Source organism: Pecten maximus, chromosome 5 (assembly GCF_902652985.1).
Source record: "Pecten maximus chromosome 5, xPecMax1.1, whole genome shotgun sequence".
NCBI lineage: Eukaryota > Metazoa > Mollusca > Bivalvia > Pectinida > Pectinidae > Pecten > Pecten maximus.
Window position 1 is genome coordinate 25215812 of NC_047019.1, and position 21817 is coordinate 25237628.

Consider the following 21817-nt stretch of genomic DNA (forward strand, 5'->3'; position numbering starts at 1 on the left):
TTGATGGTGCGTAGACCTATGTAATTTTACTTTGTATGGGGTAATATTATGACAATGGACCCACGTGATCGAGCTACAGTTAGAAATAACATTTTAAAATTAGTCACACTGCATTAATATTGATTTAAACAGTTATCAATACTCTTCAGTGTGTAATCTTTGGTTTACTCATCACATCGACATTCCGTCAGCCTGCCATGCGTTTAAACAAAACTGAAATCAGTTCAAATAGTACATATCTTTCTGTTTAATCAATACTGTTTTCGTCGGCCCTTATCAACAGTCATTACACACAGCAGAAGAGCTTGTGGTATAAGATGTAGTTGTTAGACTTATGTTTGTTATGTAAGCCAGGAAGGGCTTTACCTTATACAAGACATTCTGAACCCATTTTTCCTAATTTCTAAAATGTTGACCACGGTGTGAAGATTATCCCTGGTTGGATAGATATTGGTTAAACAGAAAAGTGCACGACTAATGCATGGTCATCCAACTTCAGTGAACAAATAAGAGAATCACTGTTTGTTTCAGCATAACAATCTCTCTCTAACCATTCTAGAGGAACACTGCAATAGGTATGGTTGAATGAAATGTTAACGGGGTTCAGATTCTACGAGAACTTGATCCAATGAAGGTGGCAAGGGACTACACGAAAATGTGTACTCCTCAGTGATGCTATCATCTTTGACAATGACACAGTTATTTTAACAAGTTTAGAGACGATATAATTATAATGACTAAAAATATGTCTTTCTATGTCAGTGAAATAGAATAAAAATATTAAGTTAAACCAACTTGTTAATGATGGACACATTTTTCACTATAAAAATAAAAATGCTATTTTTCATATTAATAGTGTTCGTCCAATCTTATTTTTAGGTCGGACGAGTTTTTTTTAAGTAAACCAACCATTAACACAACACTAATTCAGCCGGTGGGACGACTTCAGGGTATCTCTGATCTGGACACCTATGGGATCTGTCGTGGGGACCCTATTATTCATAATGTCCGACAAGTAGCTCCGGCCATTTGGAATGCAATCCATGTCGAGCACAGTATTGTCTGTAAACGTTGACGTACTAGTGTAATTTCTTGTTAATTCTTCTTAGAATAGTTGATGAATTTGGTAGTAAGATTCCCAAATAGACTAGCATCATGCTCAAAGGAAAAAGTGGTATCTTTTCTTGGCTATATTAAATGAAGAGTTTCTTAGAATAGATAATTAAGGTCTTGTAAAGGCTTGAATTGGATATTCGTCAACCACACTGAACTCTTCTAATAGAAATCAGTCGCGTAATTTGATATTCACTTACAATGTAACAAACCGAGAAAACGTAACACTTATCTGAATGATAAACACGATGACCTAGACAAAAGGTGAATATTGTTTAAATAGTGATGATGGTGTGTCTACCTGTATCAACAGCAAACCAAATACATCCAATTCAGTTGATTTTTTTAATTTCAAAATTGATATCAATGATTATCAATTATATACGGGAGCGTTTGCTCAAGCACTGGTAGCAGCACATAATGTTATGAAAGTCAAAAACAATGGCAATACAACATAGTTTGAGCACATTACATCACTAGATGTACGACATAAAACATGTTGGCCTCGTAGTAACCATAAACAGAAAAAAATAAAATAATAAGAAGAGGTACAATGGGCCTGTGCACCTCACCTGTTACTAATTTACGTCAGGTTTAGGCAAGGTAAGTGGACAAGAAGAAGTAGGCTGTATAGCAATCAAACGTATTTTCATTTTTTTGGGAATTCATAATAAAAAATACATGTATTTAATCATTACAAATTTTATTAAGAAACTTTGAAATAATGTTATGATCAAGGTCGGCTAATTGATGGAAATATGTCGTGTCAAGATAAAAATTGACTTCATGATATAATAGGTAACTAAAACATGAATTATTTCATGCTTCCACTGTTCCATTCTGTTTGTGATCGATAAACGATTGGCAGATCTTTTATAGCATAAGGAATAACACTTCACACACGCCAAGGTTAAATAATGGAATGATGTTATTGCGTGACCTTTTGTCTTTGTATCATATCTATTTATAGGTCATTAAATGAAAACAATAAAGAACACTACCACCCGGGCAACATTTTCTGGTCCAGAAATAAGTATGACCTCACAAAAAATAGCATGTTTCATTACCGTGAATATAACAAAGAAATTGTATGTGGTGAAGAATGATTCTACAGTAACAGGAAGGGAGCAGATTCTAACTTTCTCTTCTCTTTATTGAAAAGGCGAATTGATGTAAGCATCAAATTAATACCTATTCTTTAAGAGTAAATTCGCATCTCTGTATCTTGAAAGTTAATGGTAAGCTGTCGAAATTGCTTAAAATATCTTCAGTTTGGCGATAAGTAAAACAATTGTATTGGATTTCTATTTTAAATGATCATGCAGATTTGATTTCCATCACCATAATAATTGCATTGATGAGAGAACAAAATTACACTGACCAATCACTCACAGGAATACAAACTATCATACAATGAAGCATCGAAACGTCTCAAAATAAATTCAAACTTGCACATCAATAAAGATAAATGTAAAACATGTGATATCATTACGCAGTTAATTAACACAGTGCTATGCATGCTTTTTCATATAGAAACCATGCGTAGTGTAGTGATAGATATATAAATAGTATGTGGTGGTAAAGGGAAAGGACTGGGAGTAAGATTGCTAAAGCACCATCAAATAAATCTTAAAATCTTCGTAAAACTTCTCGGGGAACTCCGTCAAGTATTGGTATGTAATAGCACGTTGATAACATATATAGCACTACCTACACTTTTGAACATAGCACTATTTATAAAATATCGCCCTTTGATTAAAACTTTGCATATATACATTGAACCTGCATATACAAAAAATAAATACCACCATGCTACAATACTTAAAATAAGTAAGAAATTGTCTTTCTGATTCGCAAAGAAAAACCTCGTTATGTCGACGCCAGTGGGGTAACTAAACAACTTCACAATATCGGAATATTAAATTTGTTTAAAGTGGTTTAACATTTTAACTGATGACGTGAACATTACGAGTGTTGTGCAAATAGGAAAAATCTGATAGTTCTCAACATCAATTCATCATATTATTTATTATAAATGCAAATCACTATATTAGGATATATAGGGTTTCGTTTCTAAAGAGTTTAAACACAGAAGAAAAAGTATGGCGATTTGTTTTAAAGAAAAAGAAAATCATGACCCAGAACGGCAGGTGTTTTAACAGTGGTGATTGTCACGAAAGAGAAGACAATACCAAAGTAATACCTATCAAGAGAAAGGTGTTATCCAAACTTGACTGACCATACCATGAAATTTGTAATCTGAACTGGACTGACCAGCCATTGAAAGGTGTAATACAAACCGGACTGACCATCCATTGAAAGGTGTAATACAAACCGGACTGACCATCCATTGAAAGGTGTAATACAAACCGGACTGACCATCCATTGAAAGGTGTAATACAAACCGGACTGACCATCCATTAAAAGGTGTAATACAAACTTGACTGACCATACAATGAAATGTGCAATACAAACTGGACTTACCATACCATAAACGGTGTAATACAAACTGGACTGACCATACCATAAAAGATGTAATAAAAATAGTTGATTTGTAAACCGCTGTGAGATGGCTAGGTTGCTATGCTATATCGGTATATCAATATTCAAATTGTTAATACTCACTACCATGTTATATAGGAAAATATAATCACATATTTTATCCAAATGCAATGTAATGAAAAAGTAGTTAGTATCCAAAGGGAGATAACAAACAAACATAAGCATAGTATTATGTTTAGTTTGAGGGACAGACAAAACATCATATCTAAATATAAACAATGACACTTAAACATGACATTATCTTGAGATGGTAAAATGAAAACTGACAAGTAATTATATATTAGATCAGAAGAAATCGAATGTTATGAAGATAAATTCCATCAAACATACATACAAAAGCACTTATCAAAATAAAAACGAGCTATCAATCCTTACACGTTAGTCTTATGATTAAAACACGAGCACACAATTGTTTACAGTGCAGAGAGTAAGTAAATACAATAAAAAAGAAATCGAACACGTTAATTACAAGAGATCATTCGGCCTTAAAAGTCGCCAGATAGCTCCGATATTTTGTTGGTGTTAATAAATATTTTATAAACAGAGTGATTTCCTATCACTGTTGAGCAAATACCGCGACTGTGATTTTGTCACCACTATGACAAACACATCATATCATACAGCTGCAAATTGTCAAATACAATAAAACCGATTTTCTAGTATTGCTGGGTCTGATGAAGAAGTTTGTCGAGCCATCGGGGACCTACGTTAAGTTAATTTTGATAAGAAGTCGAAAATGTCATTTGTTTTCAAAAACAATACGGACGATATATGCCAACGGACAAAAGGCGATCTCGATTAAGTAAAATGTATACAAATATTTTATAATGTCCCTAGATGTAAAGCTTTCTTGCAATCACAATGGCGCTGACTGTTTAAAAGTTACACATAGTAAAACATGAACAATTGTTGTTTGAATCCTTCATCAGAACTATAACATTGTCACGTAAAACATGAACAATTGTTGTTTGACTCTCCATCAGAACTATTACATTGTCACCCCTTCTCCTGTTGGCACACAAAAGAGATTATGGCGTTAGTAAGATGGTAACTTTTCGGTGTCAGGTTTCCCATTTATAATTTGCTCAATTCCTCTGGGTTCTTCACTGGAGCAGGGACTTCGTATTCAATATTGTCCAATTCTTCTACGATCTGCAAATGAATAACACATTATAAAAGACATACATGCATGCATTGTCAATAAGGTTATTGTAATTGAAATACTTCAATAACGATAATGCACTAAAAATAATTAAAGGCCGATGAATTTATTTATTCTTTTCTTTTTGAACTTAATATATAATTGTCTAATTGTCTAAATGCACTACTTTAAGCCTAATCAAAATAACTTTTTTTTTACAAAAACAGATTTCATATTATTTTAATTATATGAAAATACATAAATTATATACTGTAAAAGGGATGTATGTATTTTACTTTGAGTTCAACAAAGTCAAAAAATTATTGGTTATGCAGAATATATCGTAGAAAACAAGTAAATTTAGACAACAATGTGCTGTGAAATAGTGACGTCGTACGGTAATTAGCATAAAGTGAGAACTTGGTGTTCAGGTGTCGTGCTAACGTGGGGTAAAACAGAATCATCATACATTGATTTACGTCGTTACGTCGAATGACTGCATGACGATGATGGAGTGCTAGCTATGACGTTTTACTTGGACTCACGCAGTGTGATGGTTTGGTGTACGGGTGGAGTATTGTATATGCCATCATACTTTCATTCACGTCAAGTGATAATTTGGTATACAGGGGTTGAGATGCAGTGACGTAGCACAGTGACGTTACACGTGATGGAGTACATAGCTGAGAAAAATATATTTACGTTAGAATGCCTTTGTATAGTTAGTATTCTGACTACTCTCCGTATTCAAAGGTGTGTTTATACTATATACCTCCTTTCCAGCTGCTTGGCGGCGGTAATCTGCCCCAATAAAACCTGTATGAACAAACATGTTTTATTCTAAAAATATGGTTGGCACAACATAGACGAAAATCAATCAATAGTTTCATATATATAAAGAAATGCTATGTTACATGAAATGTCAAATAACACTTCATATGACAGCTTCAGTGCCACATCCAAAGCAAAGAAGTTTATTTTCCTCAAAGATACATTATTTCACAAGAGCAAGACCTCATTTGGTCTACATAGGCATTGCGTATTTTGTCACAATTGAGAAATCATCCGAATCTATTCTAATACCGCGTAGTAACGGGATATTTTAGAGGCAGAACTCAAACAAATATCACCGAAAGGCATCAATCTTGGATGTATAAGTATATTTTATTGCAGGTTCCGAGAACATGTATCAAGCTCAAAAGATTTAGTATAGATATCCAAAAAAGGGGAATAACTCCAAAAGTCGTCGGTACTAACATTATGCATATACTTCGATAACATAAACCGCACTATTTTCCACACACATGTACAGAAAAAGATATCAAAAACAACACCACACGTTTGGTATGACAGTTTACACTTACATGTAAGAATGGTACCGAGGAGGAGAACTGCCGACACGGTTAGATTAGCTCCAAGTACACTGACGTTACTCAGCATAGCCCTCATACTGATGGTCAGAATGATTCCAAATGTCTGTAAGGAGATTACATTGGATATGTTAAACGCTATTTGATTGGTCCTGGAAAACTACTTTTTTAATATCGTAGGACAAATACTACTGCATTATAAAGAGAAATAATTAATCATAACATTTCAAAACATAAAACTGTAATTTAAAACTTTTAATCTAAAAAACGTGAATTTGTTGAATTTTAACTATTGAAAAAGGACATTAATTCCAGCGTCGTCAAAAGCTCATATGCAGTTTCACCTAACTGCTTTGTTTTCAATAGGTAGTTTATCTATAAATAGAATACATGACATGTGTGGGTGTTAGATGAAAAGCAAATAGGCCATGCCCTTACTGGTCAAAGATATCTTCTGTTTCCACAATTAAGATTTTTTCTTTTGTTTTCGTTATGCAATGTTCTTGAGATTAGGTTTTCACATTATCTGTTAAACATCACAGCAGTTATTTCATCAATGCAGATCCTGTTCAGACCGACTTATCTGTACAATAAAGGGGGTCCGTGGGAAGTTACATGTAAAACTCATTTTCAGGTACTGAAGAATGAGCTTTTGAACATTTAATTTTGCTAAATTTGGTATATAATAATGGGTCAAATGATGTTTTTTTTAGGTTTTTGTTCCATAATGAGAACAAAAAGTGGGTAAGTTTATTTATCTATATCCATTATACCATTGATGATAATAAGTGTATTCGTTACTCATTGTTTTTCTAGTTAATTACCCGGTAGCGATTACAAATGTTTCAAATCAAATGCGGTTAAAACCCTTCATAGGAAGCAGAAGCATTCTTTTAAAGATTTGCCTGGTTTTCCCCTTCTGGAACCCACCCTCTTCTGGACCTCACCCTCTTCTGGACCCCACTCTCTTCTGGACCCCACTCTCTTCTGGACCACACTCTCTTCTCGACCCCACTCTCTTCTGGACCCCACTCTCTTCTGGACAACACTCTCTTCTGGACCTCACCCTCTTCTGGACCTCACCCTCTTCTGGACCACACCCTCTTCTGGACCTCACCCTCTTCTGGACCTCACCCTCTTCTGGACCACACTCTCTTCTGGACCTCACCCTCTTCTGGACCTCACCCTCTTCGCCTCCAATGATACATCCAGTTAAGCATCATTAAGTTCCCATCACCCAGAAATTCATCCATCATAATTTATCACCAATCCCTTCACTTGTACGATAGGAAAAGGATGTTGTTTTCATTGCGTATTCAATGATGATCTAAGTTCAATTTAATTAGAACCCCTTCTTTTTTCTTTAGGAGGAGTTTAAGCACGGGTGTCTCTAAGTTATAATGACATGTGTTTATAAACCTTTGTATTAAACATCACATAACTCCCCGGTAAGGGGATGACACGCATGTTGTTAGATCCCCTGGATATAACGGAAACATCCTAAAACATGTATTTGAAATAATACCGTTACTGCGTTATTAGATATAAGGAAAACATGTAAACGTTCTTATAATGATTGCTTTGATGTTTGGTGCAAAAAAGCAGGAAAAAGGCGAATATTGTTGATAGATAAATTTAGTATAGGAAGAAGAGATGTTTTAAAATTTTAACGTTTTAAGGCTCTTGTAAAAAAAAGTTCAAATTCACCAGTGATATCTCGATCGAGCTTAGATTTCTAGCTATGTACATGTGTACTGAGATAACAGGGACATAACTCATGTTTCCTTAAAAGCTATATCAACACACCTGGGCAGATGCATTCAGCAGTCCGGATGATGTCCCTTCGGATTCCGGATATGTTATTTCGGCTGCAAATTCAAATCCGACTGGTAGATAGCCAGTCATGAAAAACCTGTTGACAAATTTAACATCAGTTATGTAAAAAGGGGAAGCTAATTCGAGTCCGTATGCAAGATAAACATTAAAAGCAAGCATTCCAAATGAATAGCATGTTTAAATCTCTCGTTTCTGTGATAGATGTATACTTGTTATTGTGTTATTTTGTAATTACCGCAATGTAACGTAAGTCCAGTACAAACGAATGTAGTTATGTAAGTAGGCACATTTTTGTGAATCTCAGCATCACTGACCAGTCCTTCACAGGAACGAAACCGCTGTGGAAGTTAAATTATTATCGGCTGTATTTACCAAACTTTAAATTTGGATTGATATATGTTGCTATGTCTGGTAGGAAGAATCCGTTGTTTATTCTATCAAATTATAGTATATTTCACTTGATAATTTTTTTAGTAAACAAACACCTGAGATCTACAACCAACATCAATCTCTCCCAGAGTGCACTGCGGTCTTGTGCAAGTAACCCTGGGATATACTGCACTTACACCAATGATTTGTGATTTATGTATATAAAAGGTATATAGAATATAAACTAACCCTAGAGATCCACCACAGACGAACACCACCCACATCAGACTGAGGTCTAGTGTGAAGGTAAAAGCTATCATACCCGCCAGGGATAGGAAATATATTCCAAGTGTTGTCGCCCTGTAACATAAAACAACACCATGGATGTGATATAGTGTAATCATTGCTGTCTAAATATTCAATGTTGATTCTCCTACATTTAACAAAACAGGCAAAATTTTCTCCCATATTTTAGAGAAAATTGAATAGTGTCCGCTGTATCGCTGACAAAATATCAGTCCTGTATGCGTATGCTGTTCCAAGCGTTTGCCTTGTTTGATTGTTACACCAGATTAAAGCATGCATTTTTCTTACACTTGAACTTGGGATCTGATATTTATTTCTTTATATTATTTTACTAATACTTATATATCTGTAATCAACATTTACTTAAAGAGCTTTAACTCAATTCATAGACCAGCATCAAAATGAACATCTCTGACTCATCGACATATGTTATACCGACGATGTAGTAAATGTCCTACTTAAATGTCTTGGTCTTGTCCAACCATATTCCGGCCACAATGGACCCTGCTACTCCAGCCAACACGATGGTCAGTCCTATAAGTCCGGCATTTTCTTCCTCGCCCTTTGAAAATGGTAAATATCAAAATAATCATTGAAATCATTTGTATTTAAGGATGCTGCCATGAAATTAAGACCTGATCGATAATTAATCAAACCGGAAATGCTTCATAATATTTGGTAACATATGTCGCACTATATACGCATAATACGCCAACACAACCAACATTAACAAACATCTGAAATGACAATCTATATTTCAGATATATCTACCAATAGCTAGGTTCAAACCTCTCGGCCATGTTTTACTCTCTTTATAAACAGCAGTTATTAACCTTTTTTGTTAATGGAAACCTAATAAAACACTTGTATCCGAATATTAGGTTTACCTACCGGGAAGTAATGGAGGACTACAGGATTAAGTAACGTTGATATACCATAGTAACATCCGGTATTGATACCTGAAATTTGTTTATATATGTGTAATTAGAATTGCAAAGCGACTGAAGAGAGCCTTGAACATCAAATGTAAATATCTTAACCATATTATGAAAGCATGCGTTACAAATTAAAGTATGTTTTTCATGGACGGTTAAGTAGTGAAAAGATAGATAAATAAATAAATATTACCAAACAGTTTTACGTTACTGAACATTAACTACAGTCAGTACTAGAAATCCTCTGATTTAAGTTACTGATGACCCGCTTTGCCTTATATAAGATAAATAATGATTAGTCAATATCACAGTTCTTTCTTTGTAGTTAGTGGCGACACCGTCAACTTTTACGATACCTACCATAAGCTAAAGTCAGTATCACAAATCTTCTCTGTAGTTATTGTTGACCCGATTACCTTTACAATACTTACCATACGTTATAGTCAGTATCATAAATCCTCTGTTTTTGAACAAGTTCAAGAGAGATTTCCCGTAATGTTCATTGGCTTCGTTTTCCACAGCAATCATCTGTGCCTTACTTGGCGGCGTGAGGGGTCTCTCTCGAAAAACTGAAAACAGAAAATGTGTTGCATTATAATAATTTTGTATTATTTGCTATTTACATTACCTTTTTTCTGTAGTTATTTAACTATTTCACAATGTATTACCTTATCCCTTCATCTCCGTAATTAACTGATGTGTTTATGTTCATTCAATTACCAATTGATGATACTAGTTTGTATTTTGACAACAATGTATATTTCTTTTTGTAACTCTTCAATTTGGAGGAAATAAAGAAATAATAATATTGGTTTGATACAGATAACTCGTTCTATTTTTTTCTCAACTGCTGACATGGAGGCCCTAACTCCGACTACAAAGGAGTTTTCTATATATTATAGTACACGTACTAGTAGAAGTCTTACCATATAAGTACAGCACTAGGGCACTCTCTCTGTGTATTTAACATAAGAGTATTAACTCACATAGATAAGCGTACTAGCCACAGGGAACTATTCAATTATCCATGGCTCTATTATTTCAAGTTGACCTTGGGTTGAGAATTGGAGCCAGACCCTTGTGGTACAATAAGTACAGATGTACTATGTTAACTCACCTAGGATAACCAACAGAAACAGACTTCCCGTCACAACAGCCGTGCCTATGAACATTGCCCAAAGGTCGTTACCAATTTCGTCCAAGTCATCACTGTTCCTTACTATCAACGGCGGTACTAGAAATCCAACAGCTACTCCGACCTATTTGTGCGGGGGACACAACCCCAAATATAGTTTGTAATTGTTACATTGGAAAAGGTGCCTTGAAACACCGTATGGTGAATTAGAGTTTAACACGTATATCACATACAATGATCATACAGAAATAGAGTTTAACACGTATATCACATACAATGATCATACAGAAATAGAGTTTAACACGTATATCACATACAGTGATCATACAGAAATAGAGTTTAACACGTATATCACATACAATGATCATACAGAAATAGAGTTTAACACGTATATCACATACAGTGATCATACAGAAATAGAGTTTAACACGTATATCACATACAATGATCATACAGAAATAGAGTTTAACACGTATATCACATACAATGATCATACAGAAATAGAGTTTAACACGTATATCACATACAGTGATCATACAGAAATAGAGTTTAACACGTATATCACATACAGTGATCAAACAGAAATAGAGTTTAACACGTATATCACATACAATGATCATACAGAAATAGAGTTTAACACGTATATCACATACAATGATCATACAGAAATAGAGTTTAACACGTATATCACATACAGTGATCATACAGAAATAGAGTTTAACACGTATATCACATACAGTGATCATACAGAAATAGAGTTTAACACGTATATCACATACAGTGATCATACAGAAATAGAGTTTAACACGTATATCACATACAGTGATCATACAGAAATAGAGTTTAACACGTATATCACATACAGTGATCATACAGAAATAGAGTTTAACACGTATATCACATACAGTGATCACACAGAAGTTTAACACGTATATCACATACAATGATCATACAGAAATAGAGTTTAACACGTATATCACATACAGTGATCATACAGAAATAGAGTTTAACACGTATATCACATACAGTGATCAAACAGAAATAGAGTTTAACACGTATATCACATACAATGATCATACAGAAATAGAGTTTAACACGTATATCACATACAATGATCATACAGAAATAGAGTTTAACACGTATATCACATACAGTGATCATACAGAAATAGAGTTTAACACGTATATCACATACAGTGATCATACAGAAATAGAGTTTAACACGTATATCACATACAGTGATCATACAGAAATAGAGTTTAACACGTATATCACATACAGTGATCATACAGAAATAGAGTTTAACACGTATATCACATACAGTGATCATACAGAAATAGAGTTTAACACGTATATCACATACAGTGATCACACAGAAGTTTAACACGTATATCACATACAATGATCATACAGAAATAGAGTTTAACACGTATATCACATACAGTGATCATACAGAAATAGAGTTTAACACGTATATCACATACAATGATCATACAGAAATAGAGTTTAACACGTATATCACATACAATGATCATACAGAAATAGAGTTTAACACGTATATCACATACAATGATCATACAGAAATAGAGTTTAACACGTATATCACATACAATGATCATACAGAAATAGAGTTTAACACGTATATCACATACAATGATCATACAGAAATAGAGTTTAACACGTATATCACATACAATGATCATACAGAAATAGAGTTTAACACATATATCACATACAATGATCATACAGAAATAGAGTTTAACACGTATATCACATACAATGATCATACAGAAATAGAGTTTAACACGTATATCACATACAATGATCATACAGAAATAGAGTTTAACACGTATATCACATACAGTGATCATACAGAAATAGAGTTTAACACGTATATCACATACAGTGATCATACAGAAATAGAGTTTAACACGTATATCACATACAATGATCATACAGAAATAGAGTTTAACACGTATATCACATACAGTGATCATACAGAAATAGAGTTTAACACGTATATCACATACAGTGATCATACAGAAATAGAGTTTAACACGTATATCACATACAATGATCACACAGAAATAGAGTTTAACACATATATCACATACAATGATCATACAGAAATAGAGTTTAACACGTATATCACATACAATGATCATACAGAAATAGAGTTTAACACGTATATCACATACAGTGATCATACAGAAATAGAGTTTAACACGTATATCACATACAATGATCATACAGAAATAGAGTTTAACACGTATATCACATACAATGATCATACAGAAATAGAGTTTAACACGTATATCACATACAATGATCATACAGAAATAGAGTTTAACACGTATATCACATACAATGATCATACAGAAATAGAGTTTAACACGTATATCACATACAATGATCATACAGAAATAGAGTTTAACACGTATATCACATACAATGATCATACAGAAATAGAGTTTAACACGTATATCACATACAGTGATCATACAGAAATAGAGTTTAACACATATATCACATACAATGATCATACAGAAATAGTGTTTAACACGTATATCACATACAGTGATCATACAGAAATAGAGTTTAACACGTATATCACATACAGTGATCATACAGAAATAGAGTTTAACACGTATATCACATACAATGATCATACAGAAATAGAGTTTAACACGTATATCACATACAATGATCATACAGAAATAGAGTTTAACACATATATCACATACAATGATCATACAGAAATAGAGTTTAACACGTATATCACATACAACAATCATACAGAAAGTAGAGTTTAACACGTATATCACATACAACAATCATACAGAAATAGCGTTTAACACGTATATCACATACAGTGATCATACAGAAATAGAGTTTAAGAGTTTAACACGTATATCACATACAATGATCATACAGAAGTAAATTTCGTGTATAACATAGGCTTTTCAGATATAAGCAATAAATGGCAGCTGTCATGAATAGAAACTGGTAGTTATACTTTAACTTTAATGCTATTGATGCTCTTTCTTTCATTTAAATACACAAGTTAATAATATAATCGTTACATTTCTCGTTGGTTTAAACTTTATTGTAACATGTGGTAATATTGTCATTTTGATGCAAATCCCAAACCCTAAAAAGTACGTTGCTTTCACCTAACATTTTATTGACTACCCTTACCTTGGTCCTAAAGACCGAACATAATGCATTTGTAACTATTCTTACCTGATTTCCAAACACCCCAAGTGATGTGGCTGTTGACACTTCATTGGGTCCAAACCAAACGGCAGCAATACGTGCCGGAAGTCCAAGAATGAATATTTGCGCGATAGCACATATTGTCTGAGCGAACATTAACACAGGAAATCGGTCTGGTGAAACACATGCTAATTTTAGACACGATCCAAGTGCATTAAGAAATGAACCACAAATAGCTACCACTCGTAATCCTTTCTTGTTTAACAAAAATGTAGAAGGGAAGATCAAAGGAATGTATGCCAACATATAAATCATAGACAGCCAATCTACGGTTGTCTCCCTTTTAAATGTGTCTTCCGGTAGGCTCTGATTGTAATACTTAATGATGACATTAGCGATTATGTTGAGGTGAATCCATTGGTAGGCATTACTCAAGGAGTAGAAGCAGAAGAGAAAGACCATGATCCACCGTCGTTTGTAAACCCTTGGTTGTCCACCAGGAACTGCCAGTCGGCCATCTTTTTCCTCCTCTGTTGGCGACTGCGGAAGAATCGGCTTGACCTGTAGACCGTTCTCCAGGGAGGAACCGCGGCTCAGCGCTTTGCCTGACATTTCACGGAAAATAAAGGTAGGAGTAAGTACATATACACACAATGTTTAAGAACAGTAGCGTTTTACAACAATGCATGAAATATTTGCGCGTAAAGTTACATTGTTAAACACGCTGACACTACAGATAACAGCGCGATAAAACAAAGTTGAATGGCCCCAATAGATAAAGCTAACTGGCCTTCCTGACCAACGACATACATACACCGGTTGTTATATTAGGAGATATCTGACCAACAACAAATGACCCGAAACACACGGACGTAAGTTACACGAGACGTCTGACCAATAGCACACTAATGGACTGAATATGATTGTCAATTATTTAGCAATTACTTCGGGAGAACTGGGTTTTAATTATGAAACAGATAATGCTTTGACAACCATAGCCATCTAGGCGAGGAAGTTAGTAGTAGTCTAGCCTGAGTCGACAAGAGAGATCTTCATAAGGGCATGTATACAAGAGAAGCTGAAGCTGTGTCGTATTGGTAATGTATCATATTACGTCACGTATAACCCGATGGTTGACAATACTCAAAGCGTTATTAATTATATTTCGAAGTCACCTTGATATCCCAGTGGTTATGTTCACTTTTCTGGAGAACACTGTTACCCACGGAATATATCGTTACCCCCGGAGTATACCGTTACCCAAGAAGTACACCGTTATCTCTGGCGTATACCGTTACCCCTATAGTACACCGTTACCCCCGGAGTACACAGTTACCCCTAGAGTACACCGTTACCCCCGGAGTACACCGTTACCCTTACAGTACACCGTTACCCCCGGAATACACCGTTACCCCCGGATTACACCGTTACCCCTGGAGTACATCGTTACCCCCGAAGAACACCGTTATACAAGATTACCTGGATAACACCGTTACCCCCGGAATACACCGTTATCCCCGGAATACACCGTTAATCCCGGAGTACACCGTTACCGCAGGAGAACACAGTTACCCCTGGAGTTCATCGTTACCCTGGAGAACACCGTTACCCCCGGAATACACCGTTACTCCCGGAGTACACCGTTTCCCCCGGAATACACCGTTACCCCCGGAATACACCGTTACCCCCGGAATACACCGTTACCCCCGGAGTACACCGTTTCCCCCGGAATACACCGTTACCCCCGGAATACACCGTTACCCCTGGAATACACCGTTATTCCTGGAGAACAACGTTATACCTGGAGTATACCGTTATCCCCGAAGTACACCGTTACCCCCGAAGTACACCGTTATCCCCGAAGTACACCGTTATCCCCGAAGGACACCGTTACCCCCGAAGTACATCGTTACCCCCGGAGTATACCGTTATCCCCGAAGTACACCGTTATCCCTGGAGTAACGAGGATGATTTATTAGCTGCTTATCACTCGTGTTCCGATTTTGTCCATTTTTTGTCCATAGCGATTATTAGGATCGACAACTCCGGGTGTTGATAGTCATATCGTCTTTGATTGTCTCGATAAACATTGATCGGTATGATTGGCGATACTTCAACAGGTTGTATTTATGTATTTTTCAAATGTAATTTTAGACGTGATCTTTTGTCTTTTCTTGTGACTTTTACATTTTGTTGACCACATTAGCATACTTATATTTTTTATATCCAGATGAAGAACTGTTATGGTTGATACAGATGTTCAATTGTAACAGGCGGGGCTTCCATCTGTCCAGTCATGAACAGCTATAGCCACATAGTGAACCCAGGATCGGTACTCTGGGTTCCATACCAGTTTATAAAGCTAGAAAGGCAGGTAAACTTCAAAGACATTCATTATACCCCGTAGATATTAGACGAGTTTAACAGCTGTTACAAAAAAAAAAAAAAATCAATAATTAAATCACACCAAACTGTCCAATACAGTAGCTACATGTACTATATTAAAACATAAATTGCTTCGCCTACTGAAGTGTGACAAATCACCTATCCCCGGTTCCACAGAATATAGCCTAACTATAAAATAGCCTACAGTAAAAGCTAGAGAAATGAGTTGAACTGCGACTCAACGCATCCGTCTGGCTAACGAACTACACGTGCACCCGCTATTTATACCCTATTGCTAACAATACACAGTATAATCTTACGGAATAGTATGAAACGGAAGTGGGTAAATTTCCGGTTTATTAATAACAACGCGATAACTGAGAACACGAGGTCTTTTATAACTGATTAATATAAACTAACACTATCCATTCCTGTTAAACAATTATAACTTGTGAAAACAGCCTTATTGATCTCCTATTAATAATGAAATTAACGAGAGTCCTAGATAGGTTTTAAGTACGTTTCAAATCGGTCAGTGGAGATGGAATGCCATGGTGTATGCTTCATGTATTATATTTTCGGTCGATACCTGGATTTATCGACCCAACAACAGACAATACCATGAACAGTTACGAACTGGATATGGTTGTTGGCACTTTTCTACTAATTATAATAAATTGATATCATTCCGACTCATCGTTAATTATAACCACACTTACCGTACATATCCTGTGTGTTAATAATAACCACACTTACCGTACATATCCTGTATGTGTTACTTATACCACACTTACCGTACATATCCTGTGTGTTAATAATAACCACACTTACCGTACATATCCTGTATGTTTTACTTATAACCACACTTACCGTACATATCCTGTGTGTTAATAATAACCACACTTACCGTACATATCTTGTATGTTTTACTTATAAACACACTTTCCGTACATATCATGTATGTACCTTCATACAGTCTTCTGACTGCAAAATCCATCGACGTCGTCAGTCAAGACCACCTCTCACTGGGCGTTTCGACTCCTATCCTGGAACGCCCTAAAGGTGGCGAGTCGACAGTGATTGGCCAAATCACTGCCCGTCGATGGATGGCTTCCAGCTCTTGTCCTCCCTTCTCCACCAAAGCCAGCTGGACGACTTCTCTGCTGTTGTTGCCAGTCGTTGTACAGCTGCCCTTCGGTCTTTCCCCCGTATGCCTTCAGCAGCAAACATCCTCCACATGGACTGTGCAGGGAATCCTCTGCACCCCATCTCTACTGACATGACCCACACACATCATCCTTTCGCTCTCACGTCATCAGAAAGGTTGGCGTACTTCTCTCTTTTCCGCTCGTATGCCTCGTGACAACGCTCCTCCCAGGGGTCAGTAAGCTCAATCATTATCATTATCTTCCCTTGCTGTGAGCAGAGAAGAATATCTTGACGAAGGTTGGTTTGGACGACCTCTGGAAAAGCCAGTCTTTGTCCCAAGTCAACCCGAATCTCCCAGTTGTGAGGTCCGTCCAGTATCCCTCTCTGGTGTGCTGTTGTTTTGCTGCCTGTCTCTCCAGATCTTTCATATATCTCCTCTTTTTCTGCCTTTCTTTCTCCAACGTTTCTGCTAGCTCCCGCAGAACCTTGTTGTGCCTCCATGTATATCTCCCCTGGGTCAAAGCAGGGTTGCACGATGACAGTACATGGGCCAGGTTACCCGGACGATCACATAGCGAGCAGTTGGGGTTTTCTGTCATTCCCCATCGATGCAAGTTGGTAGGTGTTGGTAGAACATCGTACACTGAACGCAGGAGGAACTGGATTCTACATGGTTCCAACAGCCAGATGTCTGACCATGTAAGACGCCTTTCAGTTGTCTCCCATCTGGGCCATGCACCCTGTGCTCCAATTTCCACAATCTTTGCCTTCCGGATCTCTTCTTCCATTTTCCCTGATGTTGTCTTGGACCATCTTCCTCCTACTTACTGTGTCCGCTGATCCCCACCTTTGCACTTGTGTTGTCCCAAGCCCCTGTCTTCCAATGCAGGTAGTCCCAACAATGTCGCCGTGCCTCAATCTACTTTCTGCTTCCTGAACCGCGCTGCTTGCTGACCACTTTCGTCCTGTCCGAGTCTCAATCCAAACATTCCTGATCTTCTCATCTTTGGAGTCTCTGACAGTCATCACCAGCCTAGACTTTGCCACCTTATAACTTAATTATAACCACCCTTACCGTACAAATCATGTGTGTTAATTATAACCACACTAACCGTACATATCCTGTATGTGTTAATTATAATCACACTTACCGTACATATCCTGTGTGTTAATAATAACCACACTTACCGTACATATCCTGTATGTGTTACTTATAACCACACTTACCGTACATATCCTGTGTGTTAATAATAACCACACTTACCGTACATATCCTGTATGTGTTACTGATAACCACACTTACCGTACATATCCTGTGTGTTAATAATAACCACCCTTACCGTACAAATCCTGTGTGTTAAATATAACCACACTTACCGTACATATCCTGTATGTGTTAATTACATGTATAACCACACTTACCGTACATATCCTGTATGTGTTACTTATAACCACACTTACCGTACATATCCTGTATGTGTTAATTATAACTACTCTTACCGTACATACCCTGTATGTTAAATGTAACCACACTTACCGTACATTCTCTATGTGTATGGTCTTGCAAGTAATGCAACACACGCGATGTCCCCAGAATAATAAGTCCAGCATTTAAAAAACTATTCTATTATCAGACCGAACACAAACAATTCCAAAGGTCAAGAGTAGCGCGTGAATTCTTTATATTCTCTATACCATAAGTAATTTATATTGTGTCAGTGGGGTCCAGCATATCATTTGAAAAAAAAACGTTCAGACAAAATCGTGTCCCGTATTCTCAAACAAGCCATTTATTGTTCTGGAGCTGAGTGTCACAAGATCCTATCGGTGTCCCTTACCTAAGCCGGGAGCTGTATCTTGTCAAAAACATTCACAACACTAATCTGGCTCTCTATTATCCCGCGAACGCTGCGAAGTTAATGATGCTGTGACTCTAACACAAGATCACTTTACATGTATCAGCTGTTTCAAATCCGAGATTTTTTTTTTAATAACAACGAAGACAAATTTTTAAGATCTTTTGTTGTGATACTGAGAATCGTTGACGAAACACAACACATAATCTTGAGTTGTCGTGACATTTAGCACGCCTCAGATTTACATATATATATAATCTGATTCAGTTGGGTCTTACCAGGTGTTCTATTCTAGTTTTGGACAAAAAATCCCTCCGTTGCACTGGAGGTTTGTTTGTTTGTTTGTTTTACGTCCTATTAACAGCCAGGGTCATTTAAGGACGTGCCAGCTTTGGAGGTGGAGGAAAGCCGGAGTGCCCGGAGAAAAACCACCGGCCTACGGTCAGTACCTGGCAACTGCCCCACGTAGGTTTCGAACTCGCAACCCAGAGGTGGAGGGCTAGTGATAAAGTGTCGGGACACCTTAACCACTCGGCCACCGCGGCCCAATGTACTGGAGGAGTAGCGCTTTTGATGTTGGTCAACTCGCAACGATATAATCGAATGCGTCCTTTAGACGTTTGAGTTGGCCACAAAAGATTGGCTTTAATTCTGCTGTTTACAAATTACATGGAAAAAAAGTAATTAGGCCAGTACCATCGAGTCGTGTTAATGACACCTCAGAATGTTACAATGATCATTGGCAATGTCTTCTTTAAATTTTATTGGGATTTTATCAGAAGTGATTATCTCCCTGGACACTATTCGGGTTGGCCATGTGTGTTACATGTAATTGGACAGATAAACTACATTATAATTTGAGGATTTTAAAATCTTCGTACATTTTCAAATCGATATGATTTCCATACGTGTGCAAAAAATATGTGTATATGTGTGTATTACTAATATTGTTTGTGTGACGATGTGGATGTGTGTTTAAAATTAAAATGTGTTCGTCAGTAAAATCGATGCGGGTGTTCGTAATCTTCTATTCTAGATTAAAGCTGTCTAACACAATCTACGCATAACTTAATTCAGCGCTAACACTTAAGTGAAGTAAAGTGTACTAACACCCCAACATGTCTGCTAAAGGTGTGTGTAATTGATGTATTTAACTGGAGCGTTTCTCCGGGGAGGATTTGGTAATTATAAACATAAAACTGGCGAGAACAACCTGCAACCTTTAACGGTTTATGTGAAAGCAATTTCGACGAGGACGATAAAAACAGAAATTTAATTAAAGATGAATATTTCATTTATAATTCGGGTTCGGGTTTCAAAACTATCGCGGTGTCGATGCCATGAGGGACTTCATGGCAGTGAAATGGTGTGCTGCTAAAGATAATTCGGAGGGACGACCTGTGGAAGTGTATGTTAAGTGTTCCAACTTCTCTATCTTTATACGTCGACTAACTAAGAACTATTCCACCAGAAAATAATCTAAAACCAGAACACTCCAGGCCTAGTTAATGTATTCGTCAAATAAATAACAAATAAACATTAAAATAACCACTCTATATTCTACCAATACAACAACCAAGCAAAATATTCTACACGCCAATAACCAATCGAGATACCCCACAAGTCATCAACCAATCACTTTTCTGCAAGTCAACAACCAATCAAAAATATTCTTAAAAAACAAGAACAACAAATCAACCTTCAACTCATCTGTACGAAAGCCGGTTGGGACCATTTTCGTAGAAGAAAATAATATGTTTTTCGCGTTATTACGCGAAACTAACGCGTTATATCGCGAAACTTTCGCGTATAACGCGAAAAAAATATTATTTTCTTCTACGAAAATGGTCCCAGCCGGCTTTCGTACATCTGTACATAACGTTACCTACGTTTTTTTTAAATGACAAATTCATATGAAATTAAAAGTTTTCTAAATCCAGTTATGATCCATCAAAGGTGTCAAGTAACATTTCATTTATACAAGTGAAAAGCCCATGGACGTGTATTTTATCTTCAGGACACATCGGGTAAAAATATATCATATTTTGAAGCATTCAAATAAAAAATTAGATGTTCAATTTAACTCCATTCATACATAGTAAAAAACATATCGAATTTTAGCATTTAAATCAAGGATGGTACAGATCATTTCTGTGTGTAGTTAGAGGTTTGGTTGTTTTGGTTTTACCCTTTTGCAATACCCAGAATTATCAATCATATCTATTATATTTGCCCATTTCTGATTAACATATCCAGTATGTTCATATCTGATATATATTTACAAGCATGTCCATAGCTGGTTAACGTATCAAGTGTGTCCATATCATATGTCAAGTATCTGTTCGTGTCTTGTGGGTCATATTTCCAGTAGGTGTTCGTGTCTTGTAGGTTATATGACCAGTATGTGTTCGTGTCTTGTGGGTTATATGTCCAGTATGTGTTCGT

At 36.3% G+C, this 21817-nt stretch overlaps 1 protein-coding gene across 2 annotated transcripts in view; it reads right to left on the reverse strand.

The window, feature by feature from the left end:
- Positions 1-1444: 1444 nt before the first annotated feature.
- The window catches only part of LOC117327637 (feline leukemia virus subgroup C receptor-related protein 2-like), a 33663-nt gene continuing 13290 nt past the window's right edge, over positions 1445-21817 (reverse strand). Inside the window, exons 2-11 of one of the 2 annotated variants that reach the window (XM_033884701.1) lie at positions 14010-14587; positions 10750-10891; positions 10064-10201; positions 9589-9656; positions 9156-9259; positions 8641-8751; positions 7993-8098; positions 6181-6292; positions 5519-5632; positions 1445-4827 (exon numbers count right to left, since the gene is read on the reverse strand). In XM_033884701.1, the coding sequence (XP_033740592.1) occupies positions 5520-5632; positions 6181-6292; positions 7993-8098; positions 8641-8751; positions 9156-9259; positions 9589-9656; positions 10064-10201; positions 10750-10891; positions 14010-14587 (1472 nt within the window). In that variant the 3' untranslated portion in view covers positions 1445-4827; position 5519. The remainder of the gene's footprint in view (positions 4828-5518; positions 5633-6180; positions 6293-7992; positions 8099-8640; positions 8752-9155; positions 9260-9588; positions 9657-10063; positions 10202-10749; positions 10892-14009; positions 14588-21817) is intronic. The other variant, XM_033884700.1, reaches the window with a different exon arrangement.